The sequence below is a fragment of the Tachypleus tridentatus genome, chromosome 8, assembly GCF_004210375.1.
Source record: "Tachypleus tridentatus isolate NWPU-2018 chromosome 8, ASM421037v1, whole genome shotgun sequence".
NCBI classification, from domain to species: Eukaryota; Metazoa; Arthropoda; class Merostomata; order Xiphosura; family Limulidae; genus Tachypleus; species Tachypleus tridentatus.
This window is the reverse complement of record NC_134832.1, coordinates 31,761,853-31,775,603: the sequence shown is the minus strand read 5'-3', so window position 1 is coordinate 31,775,603 and position 13,751 is coordinate 31,761,853. Positions and strand designations below refer to the sequence as shown.

At 30.7% G+C, this 13,751-nt stretch overlaps 1 protein-coding gene across 4 annotated transcripts in view; it reads left to right on the top strand.

Annotated features, from left to right (window-relative positions):
* Positions 1-459: 459 nt before the first annotated feature.
* Positions 460-13,751, top strand: part of LOC143222105 (protein saal1) — a 44,630-nt gene continuing 31,338 nt past the window's right edge. The window contains exons 1-5 of one of the 4 annotated variants that reach the window (XM_076448050.1): positions 460-684; positions 2,064-2,164; positions 3,354-3,399; positions 5,308-5,366; positions 11,901-12,028. In XM_076448050.1, coding sequence (XP_076304165.1) covers positions 5,357-5,366; positions 11,901-12,028 — 138 coding nt within the window. In that variant the 5' untranslated portion in view covers positions 460-684; positions 2,064-2,164; positions 3,354-3,399; positions 5,308-5,356. The remainder of the gene's footprint in view (positions 685-2,063; positions 2,165-3,353; positions 3,400-5,307; positions 5,367-11,900; positions 12,029-13,751) is intronic. The other 3 variants (XM_076448053.1, XM_076448051.1, XM_076448052.1) reach the window with 3 other exon arrangements.

The window sequence follows — 13,751 nt, the reverse complement described above, 5'->3', positions numbered from 1 at the left end:
AACGTTTTGAAACTTTCTACTGTTAAATACTAAGTAAAGATTTGCTGATTTCTGAAAGCTTTCAATCTCCACTTTAGACACTGATCTCTGTATTCATTCTCGAAGGTTTTTTTTATTGAATAAAGATAAATTTCAATGTGTTTTACCTTGTGTGGAATCTGTTTTGCTACTCTAAACAGCCAAATGAAAATAGTTCGGTTTAATTAGATTTTCTTCTGAACTTCTATCGCAAAAAACAATTTACCGAATACAAAAAAATTAACATATATAGTTTATACAGAAGTACGCAAAGACATGATATTGTCAGTTTAATTGTATGACTTTTATAGTATGTGCACTGAATACGTGTATTTGTGAAAATTTTTTGTCAGTTTTGGTAAGCTAAAACTGTACACTTTGTTAAGTAAAATTAGATAAAACTAGTATTTTTCGAAATACCATGTGTGCTATTTACAGAATTACTCCCCAGGATAACAAGTAAAGAAATTTAAGATTTATGTATTTGTGTGAGTAGCACCCAAAAATACTGTAATATATCATATGTCAGTTTCTTTTAGTTTGGATATTCTTTTAAAAACATTTATGTTTTTCCTCTACATTTTTTATTGTCCAGATTCGTTTTTCGCATTTTACTTACTTCGAACTCCTTACAGTTTCTTTTTTTGAAACTTGACAACCCAATCGGTGAGTTTGTCACTGTTTAACAGAAATTTGAAAAGACATATAACTATTATAATATAAACTAATTACTGTTGTAATTCAATTTTACTTTTAGTGTATTTTTGAGGCAGTAACAATGTTGTTAAGTTTAAGTTGAAGCTTATGACTATGTAAATCTTTATTTTATTTAGTAATACAATTACTAGTAGTAATGCAAACAGTACATACGTTGATATATACATTATAGTATGTCATGCTTTCGTCTGCAGTTGTTAAACAATTTTTAAATACTGTTTTTTCTAATTTGTGTTTGTTTTATGGCATAGCAACTTTTAATTAATATACCAGTTACCATTATATTGAATTCAAACTAAGAAATAACTAGAAATTCTAGTAGAAGATAGAGGTATATTATTGTCGGTGCGATTCATTTAGCTTATGACTTGTAAGCTGTACACGTTAAAGGATGTGCTGATATAATAATGTTTCAAATGTTATGTAAAGTACAAACCTGTAATGTTTCATGTAGCTATCAGGTTATGAGGATGGGGAGAGGGGGATGCACTACTAGTATATCTTGAAATAATTTCTGAAAGGCTTAACTTTCTCAACCTTGTAAGACTGTTACTAACAATAGCAAGTAAAATTAATCAAGGGTTTAGATTTTTGTTGCTGTAATTAATTACAAATAGGTCTTGTTAACAAATAACATCAGCTTTCAGAAGGGTTCTTAAAATTTATAATTTTCATAAATCCATTTCAGGCTTTTTAATTTATAAACTCAAGTAAATCACAAAATTTCATTGCTAGTTGAGAGTATGAAAGTGATGGTTAAATATACTCATGCCATGCATGGTTACATGTTTTAATTTTTTGGTACATTGATTTATGATGGTAAATATTGTTTGTATTACTAATAATTGTGTTATACAAGATTTTGGTAATTAATTTACAAGGCTACTTTTAAATTACTTTGTTTCTGATCTTTATAATTAGCTTAATTTTGATCAGAAGGTCTTAATATCTTTTAAAAAATATTTTTGCATATAACTTTTTACAAGTGCATATTTTTTGTAGTAATAAAGTTTATATTAAAAAAATTGAAAATAAGTGGAGAACAAATTGGATGATTTTATATGTATGTGTATGTACAGTACTTCATTTTGAATGAGATAAAATATGGGCAACAAGGGACTATTTGATCTTTTTGGAAGACAATCACCCTGTTATAAAATTTAAACTGTTCTAGTTCGAAGTGAGACTGTCTTTTCAGAATTTTTTCTCTTTCTTACTATCTTTTAAATGTAGCACAAAGAAAGTACAAGCCTTTATCTTATTTATTCCTTGGATAATCTTGTAAACTTTGATCAATGAGATCATGTCTTACCTTTTGTTTTTTCAAGGAAAGAATAATAGATATAACCGTGTCACTATAAGGCAACCTCTCCATGCAGTAGTAATACTCCTCTGGACCTTTTCCACTCAGTCAGTAACATTTTTTTAGGTAAGAAGACTAAGATTGTATGTAATACTGTAAGTGAGATTTAACCAGTGAATTGAAGAAAGGTATCATTAATGTAAACAAAGAGTAAAGATCCAAGTATTTATCTTAGAGGTGATAAGTTATTAACAAGGGCTTAGTTTGATCAGACTCTATTATTAACAAATTTTTGTTTATTCTTATCCAACCAATCAGCAGTTCAATTTGCCAGTCTTTCTCAAAACACCTCCTTTGTGACTTTCTTAGCTAATCTTTTGTGTGATATCTTATTAAAATCACCAAGTCCATACCCATTCTGTCATCCAAATAACAAGTAAGAATTCTTGAAAAAAAAGAAAGAAGAAAAGAATACCAGATTGGTAAAGTGAGATTTCTCTTTGGTGAATTTATTCTGTTTTTTGTTTTGTTTTTGATGATACTGTATTTCATGAAAAACTTCTTTCATGAGACAAGTGTTTTACTTGGGATATGGACAATGCCTCACTCAAACATTTTTCATATAGTCCACATTTTAATTTAATTTTTATTAATTTTTAAAGACATTTTGAAAGTTTGTTTGCAATTTTAGGATTGTTTTTCTCCAAGAGAGAATTTAATTATGTCAGGAAATTTACTTCAAAAGAGTTTGTTTCCAAGTGAGAATCTCATCAGGTAGGTAATTTGGTAATTATATATAGCTTGTATTTTTCAAGATTAGAAATTACACATTCTTGCAAAAATATTTGGCACTTTGTTACACAAGATTGGCATCTCATTAGAAATAAATGGTTCTATCTCAATAATACATGTCAAACACATTTATCAGTTGAATAGAAGAGACCAAAAATGATTGGAAAGTACAAAATATACTTGTATGGAAAAAACAATTTTGTCTGAACACAGAACAGAAAATATGACAATTCAATTTATGTGAATAAAAACGTAGAACAATTGCCCACAATTGAAACATTCTTTAAAAAAAACTTCTTGAATGTTTATAAAGAATAGAGAAATTTTGGTGGTCAATTTGATTTCCTTACAGCATTCAAGTCATAATTTTTCATAAAATAAGCTATTGTGCTATTATGTATTGTAATGTCTTATAATCTGTGTTACTATGTGTGACATATCCTGTAATGTTATATAATTATTATTTTTGTGATGTATAATTCAAGAAATAAAGTAATAAAAGTATCTAATGTATTTCTGTAAGGTTTTGCTCTGGTGAGACATTGTCCTGGATCTGTTTAAATTTCTGAGTAAGCAAAACTAACTTATTAATAAAAAACTAACTTAATAAGTGACTTATTATTTCCTAGGCAATTCTTAAGTATTGTTATTCCTTTAAATGGACTGACATAATCAATTCTCCAATTGTTAGACACATGCCCACTGTATGTTTAGCTACCAAAAGTATAAAACAGATGCTTGCGTATTTGACCTCATTTAATCCTCTTCTGTCTGGCCTTGCTGTTTTATTTTTAATTTTTTATCTTGGTACCTGCCATTAAAGGATTAATATTTGCACCATACATGTCATGACCCATATTTACTACAGAATGCTCAGAGTTAGGAACATTAGTTTTTTTTTGGCTTTTTTTAGCGCAGATAGCCCTCGAGTAGCTTTGCGCAAAATAAAAAAAAACAAATTATATTTTTTTTAAGCAAAAGAGAAATTTTAAAACACAAATTGATATATTTTAGTCTTCAACAAAACGTTTGCCATCAGTATCCTTTAACAGCCTAATCTCATCTTACTGCATTGGTACATTTTACCTAATTCAGAAGATTAGTTTTTCAACATTATAAGTCATTTGTTTCAAGTAAACTCTTTTTGATTTTCCTAATCTCCCATTTTTTTTTAAATATGTAGCTTAGGTTTTATATTTATGGAATTTTTCCAACTTTTCTATCAGTTTAAACTTTTAATACTTATGGCACTTATCCCTGATTTTTCTCTTTCATGTATATAGGATTCACTTATATTTTTCCACTAACATCATATGTGGAAAAACAACAAGAGTAACCATTTCACAATTTTCAATCAAAGTCCTTCAATCTTTAGATTTTGTATTCTAACATTCAGTTGCCCTTTAACATACATAAAAAATGTAAATGATCTTAATAGGTTTTATTAGAAATAATTAGTTTGATTTCTTATCTGGAAATTGTTTTTAACTATTGACAATTAATTTCAAAGGTATAGATATTTGGCTGTTATAAAAGCTTCTACACTGAAAGTTGGTATTATAACCTATTGATCAAAGTATTAACACTTAATATCTTAATAGGCTTCTGAAAGGTATTATGTCTAATTGAAACAAACTGAAAATTTTTCATGGTAGTAATTTCAAGTAGCAAAATAATTAAACTATAAAGTCATACATGTTCAGCACCTTTAACATTTGTACATGTACTCCATTTTAACATTTATCATGCTACAAAATTGTTATTAAAAACACTGTTTAGTAACAGTGAATTGGTTTATCTTATGTTTTTATACACCAGTAATGAAATCATTTTTGGGGAAATTATAAGGTAATTTGTTTTGCCGTGAAGGAATATCTCATCTTCAATGATTTTTCAATAAGGAATATTCTAAATATTAATGGGAGAAAGATGAGATGTTCATTAAGGTGTTCTCCATTTGAAACATTGTGAAAAATATCATGAGATGTTCCCTTGTAATCCATGTGTCTTCTGGGGTTAGTTGTCATTAAACAATTTAATTTTAGGTGCTGGAGATTAGGGGCAGTGAAACAACTCTTAATTATTTGGTTGCATTCCTGATTTTTTAATTGTTTTATTGATTTTTTCTTTCTTAGTGAAATCTTACAGAAGGTTTTCTTTTTCTATCACTTGAAGCTCTTTCTTGATGACAAGAAACCCACTTGAAATAAAAATGTATCTCAGAACTTCTGGTATAGGTATTCACACTTTTACTGATAAGCAAAGATCAACATTTGTTAAACTTAAGATGACCTAGGAAGGTCAAAACGTTGTCCTCTAATTATCAATAAAAGTGTTAATACCTATACCAGCCATTCTGAGATACATTTGAAGCTCTCTGTAGTACTTGTTTTGCATTAAATAAGTTTCTTTAGTTTTTTTTAGCCATAATGTGTTTAATTAAATGGTACATTAACATGTGAATGTTTCATTTGCAGGTACATTTAGACTTCATGCAGCTCTTTTTATGTGTTGAGGGAAAAAAAAATGACTGAAGGTTAGTAATTAAGTTTTCCTTGACTACAAAAATATAAATTTGAAATTGGCATGTTAAATAGGTTTTTAAACCATTTTTGTGTATTTGTACATTAGAAATTATTAATTTCATTGCATTATTATGTATAACCTTGCAGAAATTCCACTTGAATTCGATAACAACTCAACTAAAAGTGAGAATTTGTCTTAAAATCTCACATATACTCTACTGTTCATTATTGGTGCAGTTACACAAAACTGAAAATTGTACATTCTGGACATAAAATATAGATATGTATCCCTATCTGTAGCATGGTGTGTTTGCAAGGTTTTTGTTTTATTATGTTCTTTAAATTTCATATAGAGGTAAAAGTGATACAAAAACATATTTCATGCAAAGTTTACATAACGCTTTTAAAAAACAATGTGTTTCTGATTCTTCAGGAGCTTTACTGCACTCTATAAACAACTTGGTGGATAATTAATAAAAATTAAGATTTTTAGGACCTAAGAACTAAGTGGTATTTTTGCTTCCATTTTCTATCTGTTAAAGTGTTTGACAGTTATTCAGGTTGCATTTTTAATTTTGGTGTTTGTATTTTATGGCTAGTGAAAGATTTAACATCAAGCAGGGGGGCATTTGTCCACCAGAATTTTTACCTATGTAGAGCGAATATAATGTGTATAACAAGAAAAATTCGGGACATATGTACTATCATTTTACTTGATTTTTAAATTTTGTTTTGTATACTAGATGTCCACCAGATACAATATTTTCATGTAAACAACCCACCCCCTGGTGTACATCATGCCTAGATAAAAAGTGGCTCTAAGAAACTTTTAGGCATTTATTACTTGCACTTATGTATAACTTGTAAACCAGTGACAGACAAATTTTGGAAGACAAAAAAAAAAATTAAAGAATTCCTTTACACTGTGGTAACACAGTAAAACCTTTGCTAAAGAGAGATTTCAGTTTAGAGGTGAGTAACCATTGGTTGAATCTACAGGAAGTATTTACACCAATCAGAAACAAGAATAAATTACCCAATCAGAATGCATCCTCCACAGTTCATCAGAATAATGTACAGACAGACAATACCATACCTGAAGACGAAAAGTGGAAACCTTTGAAACTTCGTTCTCTACACTTGTGTTTCTACCACCAGCAGTTGCTGTCTATTTAATTAAATTCATTGTGCTGACTTTTGAATTTTATATTAATTTATGAAGATTATTGTAAATATTATAAATTGATATAAAAATCAGTCATACAATGTTTGCTATCAACAATAAAAGAAAACATAAAAATTACATGGTTGAATGTAAACTGAAAGTTTCTTGTTATGGGAAGAACATAGCAGCAGAGAGGCCAGTTGTGTGTCTGAAGTGGACAATAAAGTATGTGTGAGAGTGGCAGAAACAAGAGCCAAAATTAAAAGAAATACCAAAAACTAAGTGAGCCATTAGGAAAGGATGTGCTGAGTGGCAAACATTGGAAGAAAATGTGATAGATGTTGGCCATTCAATATCCACAATTCTAATATGCTTTTGAGCACAGCAAATGACCAAGCAGCTGGGTATCATATGAAACAGACTATTTGTTGGATCTAGAACTACTATTGGCCAAAAGCTGCTTATGGATTGGGAAGTTAAATTGGAAAGCTTCTTGGAGTTTGTTGAAAAGCAGGAGACAGATTTGGATATCCATATGCAGTATTTGCCCTGTAACATGAACGAAGTGCCCAGCAGTTACGATGCAACAATGTCAAAGGCTGTTGAAACAAAACTCATAAACCATCAGCATCATAACTAAGGAACATGAAAAAATAAATTTCACTGCTGTACTGTCCTGCCTTGTTGTGGTCATCTTCAAAAAGAAAAGCACTGCCCAAAGAGAATTTCTCTACTGGCATTTTTGTGAGGGCAAAAAAAAAAAGGGCTGGATTAAATGGAAGGGTGGGCTAAAAACTGTTGGTGGTGGCATCTAGGGCCTTTTTCACCCTAAAGAAATTACTCCTAGTCCTTCTTGTCCTTGACTTATGTCAGTCCATAAGTGTGACTCACTCAAAAAGAAATAGAAAACAATATTGATGTTGAAATAGTTGTGATTCCTACAGAACTCAGAAAGAAACTACAACTACTTGACCTCACCATAAACAGTGTGTTCAAACTGTAACTCCTCAAATGTTGGGACAAATGGATGACAGACAGACATACAGCCTCTAGAAAATGAAGAAGGCCATCTGTACTAAAGTTCACTGTTGGGTCATAGAAGCATGGACTGTTGTCAAAGTATCAACCAATTTGGTTGCTTTTAAGTAAACTGAGCTGGTATCTGGAGAAGAGGAAGATGAGAGCTAGGACAATGTGGAATGCAACCTGTGAGCTTGCTCACTTAGAGCTGCTTCAGCTGTTTTCTAGCAAAACAAAAGATGGGGACATTGATGGCATTATGGAATGTGATTTATCTTTAAATGTGATTTAAATAAAACAGTGCCAGCTTGTGAACATACATTTGTATAGCTTCATTTGAAAGATGTAACTTTATTTCCCTCTATTTCTATCATCATTCAGAGAGAACTAAACTTCTTCTGGAAGAAACTGTAATGTTTATTATAGTAATTTAATTATTTCATATCAGATTAGGTATACATATATAACATATCCGAAGGAACCATTGTTAAAGACATTACAGTTAAATTTGCAAGAACATCTTGCATTTCATTGATATAAAATTTAACCTAATACCCTGTAGTTCTTTGTGCAAACTCTCTTTGTTAACCTTAAGATGACCAAAGATAGTTGAAACATACTTCTGTACTTTATTCTAATTAAAGTTTTAATACCCATACCAGCCATCTTGAGAATACCCTGTAGTTATGTCATGTGGTGAATCCAAATTGCAGGTTAAAGATTACTGTGATGCTATGGGACATGCTGAAAGTGAAACCTACTAGTATTGGAATATGTGAGCAATTAATTAAGTTGCAATTGTAACCTATTCAAATGCTGATAAATACAGTCAAAAGTATTTGTGTTTATACTTTGTCTTTTGACGAGAGAATAACAGGTCACAATTAGACGTACTTATTGGTTGATTGATGAATCATTCCATGTGTTTAACAAGAACAACATAAATAAATATTAGTAATGGAAAATTTGCAATTTCAGGCTTAAAAATGACAACAACAAAAATTCTGTATTACCTGCTCATGAGTATACTACCCGTGCAGTTGGCATTTTTGAAAATTAATTTCTTATTGCTACAGGTTACAGGTGAAAGGCCATGTCATTGTGTTTTTTGACTTGCATTCAAAATTGTATTGAATTACTATTTTATGAACTTATGCCAGTAAGTATGGTATCAAACTGTAGGTTACAATTCAAATTTTTGTATTATACATTACTCAATTTCTTATTTTGAAAGTAAATATTAAAAAAATACTTAAAACATCAATCTTTGTATGTCATGTGTTATGATAAATGTAGCACTGGCTAAAATGTTTTTGATGTCAAAATACAAAGTCTAGTTTTGTATTAATTAGGAACTCAAATTACTAAAATTAATAAGCTAGAATATAAAATAAGATCCTTCTATGTTTCCTATTTGCTGAGATATTGCTTATATACTGAATCAAACATAGTGGCCCTGCTTACCTCTTTTTGTTTTTGAAAATGATCCCTTGTATACATTTACTTGCATACATGGCATGTGAATAATCAATCAAAAGTTTAGAATATACCAATTGTGACTTTCTCAGCTATTTTCTGAAACCTGATTGGTTAGTGATATGATGGCACTGTTTTCATGAGTGACAAGTTCTCTGGAGTTCAACAGACAATGAGACAAATCATACCTCAAGCCATCTTCATTCAGTGTTTTGCTTATTGTCTTAATTTGGTAATTTTAGGAAGTGTGAAATCTGTTACTTCTGTGGCTGACATTTTCTCAGTGCTTCAGACTTGCTACAGTTATTTAAATGGTTTTAACATTCATGCACATTGGATTGCTTTCCAAAGAAAAAAAGATACACACTTAAATGAAATGCCTGTAGAATATAAAACAATGGGCTTGTCAGGTGCATTCTGTATGTTTTGTAGCAAAGTTTGATTGTTTTATTAACTTTCTGCAGCTTGTTGACATAAGTGACAGCAATCGAGACCATGCATTAAAGCCAAGACATCGAATGATGGTTCAGGTGTGACATTTGGAGCACTCAAAGGGTTTGCAGAAAATCTCAAGCCTATATGTATGGCTTTTACTGAACTTTACAACTTTATAATGATAGCCATTTGCACAGCTGACTGTGAAAGGAGCTTAAAACTAATATGTCAGATAAGACACTAAAGAGTGAAGTCTCACAGTAACAAGCTTATACAGAGAATGTGCTTTTTCCATTTAACTTAAGATGATGTTTATAGGTTTGTTGTTAAGATTTTAAATACATGGTTAATGTTGGATAAGAGAATCATTCTGATTGGTGTCTTGGCAAGTTCATGCTTTTGACCATTATTCATCAATCCACTTTCAGAGAGGCTTGTCCCCTCCCCCCAGAAAACAAAATAACAATAAACAAATTGCTAGATATGCTTCAATGGTCAAAACAATCTTTCAAAATTCAATACAAAATACTTGTTGAAACCCAAAGCTGGATGAACATACAGTATAATTTATGGGGAATAGTGAGTCTCTTTAGAATTACATGTGAGTGTAAGATGTCTTGTTTTGTCATCCCTTTAGTATAAATGCAAGTTTGGCTGGAGTAGGTAATATGAATGATTATTTCTTATTGAGTTCACTTATAACCTACATTGAATTGGAAGCAGTGAAGTATTATTTGATTTTGTTAATTAATAAGATCACTGTTGTTATTATTGTAAACTTAAACCATTTAGTAAATGTTTGTTAACTTCTAAGACTTTGGTCAGATAATGTTTTCATTGTTTTAAGTGTATACACTAGACTTTGTTCTCTTACTTTTTTTGAATAATGAAAAAGAACCTCTCTAACAATAGAAACTGTTAAAAATTATGACAATTGACAAAAACAAAAATAGATGTGTTACAGGAAAGATAACCCTAAACCTTTAATATTGGACTTAATTCATTAGGCCTGGACGGAAGTACTTAATTTAATGATGTATGTTCTATGAATCTTTTATTCACGGTACTTTTGGAAACATTTGCAACATATGGACTTTTAAAGGATGTATATTTTTGTTACTTATTAGGTATTGTAATATAACTTTGTTTTTATGGGTTTGGTTTTATGTACTTTACAGCTGTAATAATTTTATATCTTTTAACAACTGCTTTCAGTACAGTCAACTTAGAATTGTTTTTCCAAAACCTTTCAATTTTTAAGCAAGCATTTTAGAAATAATGACATAAGCTGTACTTGCAGTTTTGTAAATGCCATAATCCCCAAATTTTATCTTAGAACAAAATTAATTGTATATATTGGTTTCTTTATTTATGGCTTGGAACCTAAGTTGGACAATTCCCAAGACTGCAGTATTTATATGGAACTATTTCCTTAACTTGACTATTTGTTGTTTGGTTTGATTTATTGAAAACCATGTTTATTGTCTGGTTGTATCTTTTGTATTTTTTAAATTACATGAAGGTTATTCCATTTCTAGTTGTATTTCTTATGCATACATGTACAAATGTATCTGTGTATATTTGGGTGGTTAACACGTGTGTGCTATTAGTGTTAAGATCCAATGTATTTTATTGAGGCAAAATTAAAACTGCATGTCTTGTTTAAACCTTGCAGATCACCATTTGTTGTTATCAAAACAAGCAGAATTATTAAAATAATTTCTTTGGCAAGCTACATGACAATATAAAATTATTGTGAAATATATCTGACTGGAAGAATGAAACTGACAATAAAAGTTTGGGGTAAAATAATTACATAGTTTGTTTGTTGTCTAGTATTACTTGCCTGTCATCATTCAAGATGCTTGACATTACACCAGTTGATAGTAAGATCTTGTACAGATAAGCCATAAAAAACAATCGAAATGTGAGAAACTGAAGACCTAACTTGAGTTAAGCCTGAAAATAAATGTTTAATATAATGTTCTGTGTCATCTATTTCAAGATAATGTATCAAGTGAACTGCATTTAAAAACCATCATTTTAAGTTTTTTAAATGTGTGTAGGTTTTCTTACACCAAGAGCAAGAACAGTTTTAAGCTGCAGCAGTTTATCTAATAGTTTAGAGTTTTTATGATATTTAAACAATTTATATATCTGTACAAGTAATTTCCAGTGTAAAAGGTGTATAAATTAATAAAGTGATAATGAAGATCTCTTCAAATCAGATTGGAAAATACTTTTTTCTATTTATTAAACATTAAAGTTTGTTATTGTTTTTTTTAGTAAGGTTCACAGAATTTATGGTTGTGATATGTATACTGTTTTATATGAACTAAAGATATTGGTTTAAGCTCTGTTTACTGCTTCCCCATTGAAATCATCTGAAGTTTTCAGCCTATTAAGGAATACATTGTTCTGATGTTTAGTTTTGTTTGCTATTCATCAGAATGTGATCGCAATCCATCACCACCTAAAGAACTTCTGGAGAGCAGTGATGATTTAGTTCCAGATAAGATTGGAGAAACAGTGTTTAGCAAGCACTGGGTCTTTCAATGTTTAATACATGTTATTCAGGTAAAGAGTTTTGATCATTCTAATTCATATATATTGTCTCGTGTGTAAGTGTGTGGTGTTTATTTACGTATGTGTATAATTAGTAATATAAATAAAAATAGAAACAGTATTTCATCATTTGTTTGAGGGAGAAATTTAAGACCCCATAACAATAAATAATTATAAATATTTATTTGTTGTTTAAATAAGTTAAATTGAACAATTAATTAAGATGACTAATTAATAATAATTAAAATCCCCAATTACCATTTCTCATTCTCTTATTAACTGCCTGCATTGGTGGTTAAACATGGACAGCACAGTGAAGAGATTACCACTTCCTTGGATTTGCATTGAATCACAGATGATTCTCTCCAAAGTTGGGGAATGTTAATGTTGTCTGTTAGCAAGAAGATTTTGGGCAATAGTCTCAGATTGTAATATTTTACAATTTCAATATCTTGGATATTATAGTGGTACAGTGTGCTTTGTTTCATTTTATTATATTGGTACAGTACCAACACATCATGTTTCATTTCTTGCAGTTCCACCATTTTGACCTATTTCAATCAATATGGTGGCAGTTCATGTTCCTTTTGTGGTCAAACATTAGACCTTCTTTATTTGGACTACACAGTGCACATAAGTCTTCTTGTGTGTTATGTTCTGGGTGTTTTTCATCTTATGGCAAATCACTTTTATAATTCCAACCAGTTTTATCTCATGGAGTGGATTTTTGGCCCTCAGGTGTTCAGGTGGTTATGCAATTAGTGGAGTATTTCTCATCTAGATGTTTGTGCCACTTCACTCCAACACCAGGTTATATCTTTTTTGGTTTCCAGTTTATTATCCTCAGACCATGGCAGTGGCTTTTCTCAGTCACAACTGGAATTTCTGGTTTCATTTATGCTCCCTCCAGAATCAGCGACCTTTTTGTCCAGCATGTCTGTTCATTGATCCAGTAGTTGCATGACTTCCTTTAGTGGTTTTCATTTTTATCTTTTCATTACTTGCTAACGTTCATCTGTACGTGTCTTTTACTCTTATATTTTGGGATTGTCAACTACTTCTATTGATCTATTCCTCCCTGTCTTTTAATTCCCAAATTCTGTTCCATGTGTCTTTGCTTAAGATCAGGTACCATCCATTTTGTTTGGAGTCTCACACCATTTTCCACTGGAGGAGACTGTTCAGTTAGACATGTAGTCTATTCCTTGTGTGTTCATCTCCCACTGTCTTCATTGGGTAGCTATTTCTTCCTTACCTTCATGCTGCTTTTTGTTGTCACCTTTCAAACTTCAGAGAAACTGTAACTGGTTAAGGTATCTTATATATTTTTCCCCTTCAAGGGCATGCCCCATATAGGACTTGGATATTTGGATCAGTGGTAAATATTTCTTGTCCATATATGCTTCCTATATTTCAAATCTGCACTGTACAACTAAACAATATACCCGTGGCCAATAATGCACACTGTTGAGACGAGGTGTTGTACAAAATTGGTAGTAGATGTTTCCCCATAATATCAGGTCATCCCTTAAGTAATGTCCTATTTTAGGTTCAGAAAAATATAAAAGATTTCAAATGCTTTTAATGTTATTTAATCAACAATGTACATTCCATTATTATTAATTATTTCTTGCCAATGATTCACAAGCTTCTGAATGCCACTTCTATAAAATTCTTGGGGTTTGGAGGAAAAGAATGTAGAGGGGGTAGTTTTGACATCTTCATGTGTTCCAAG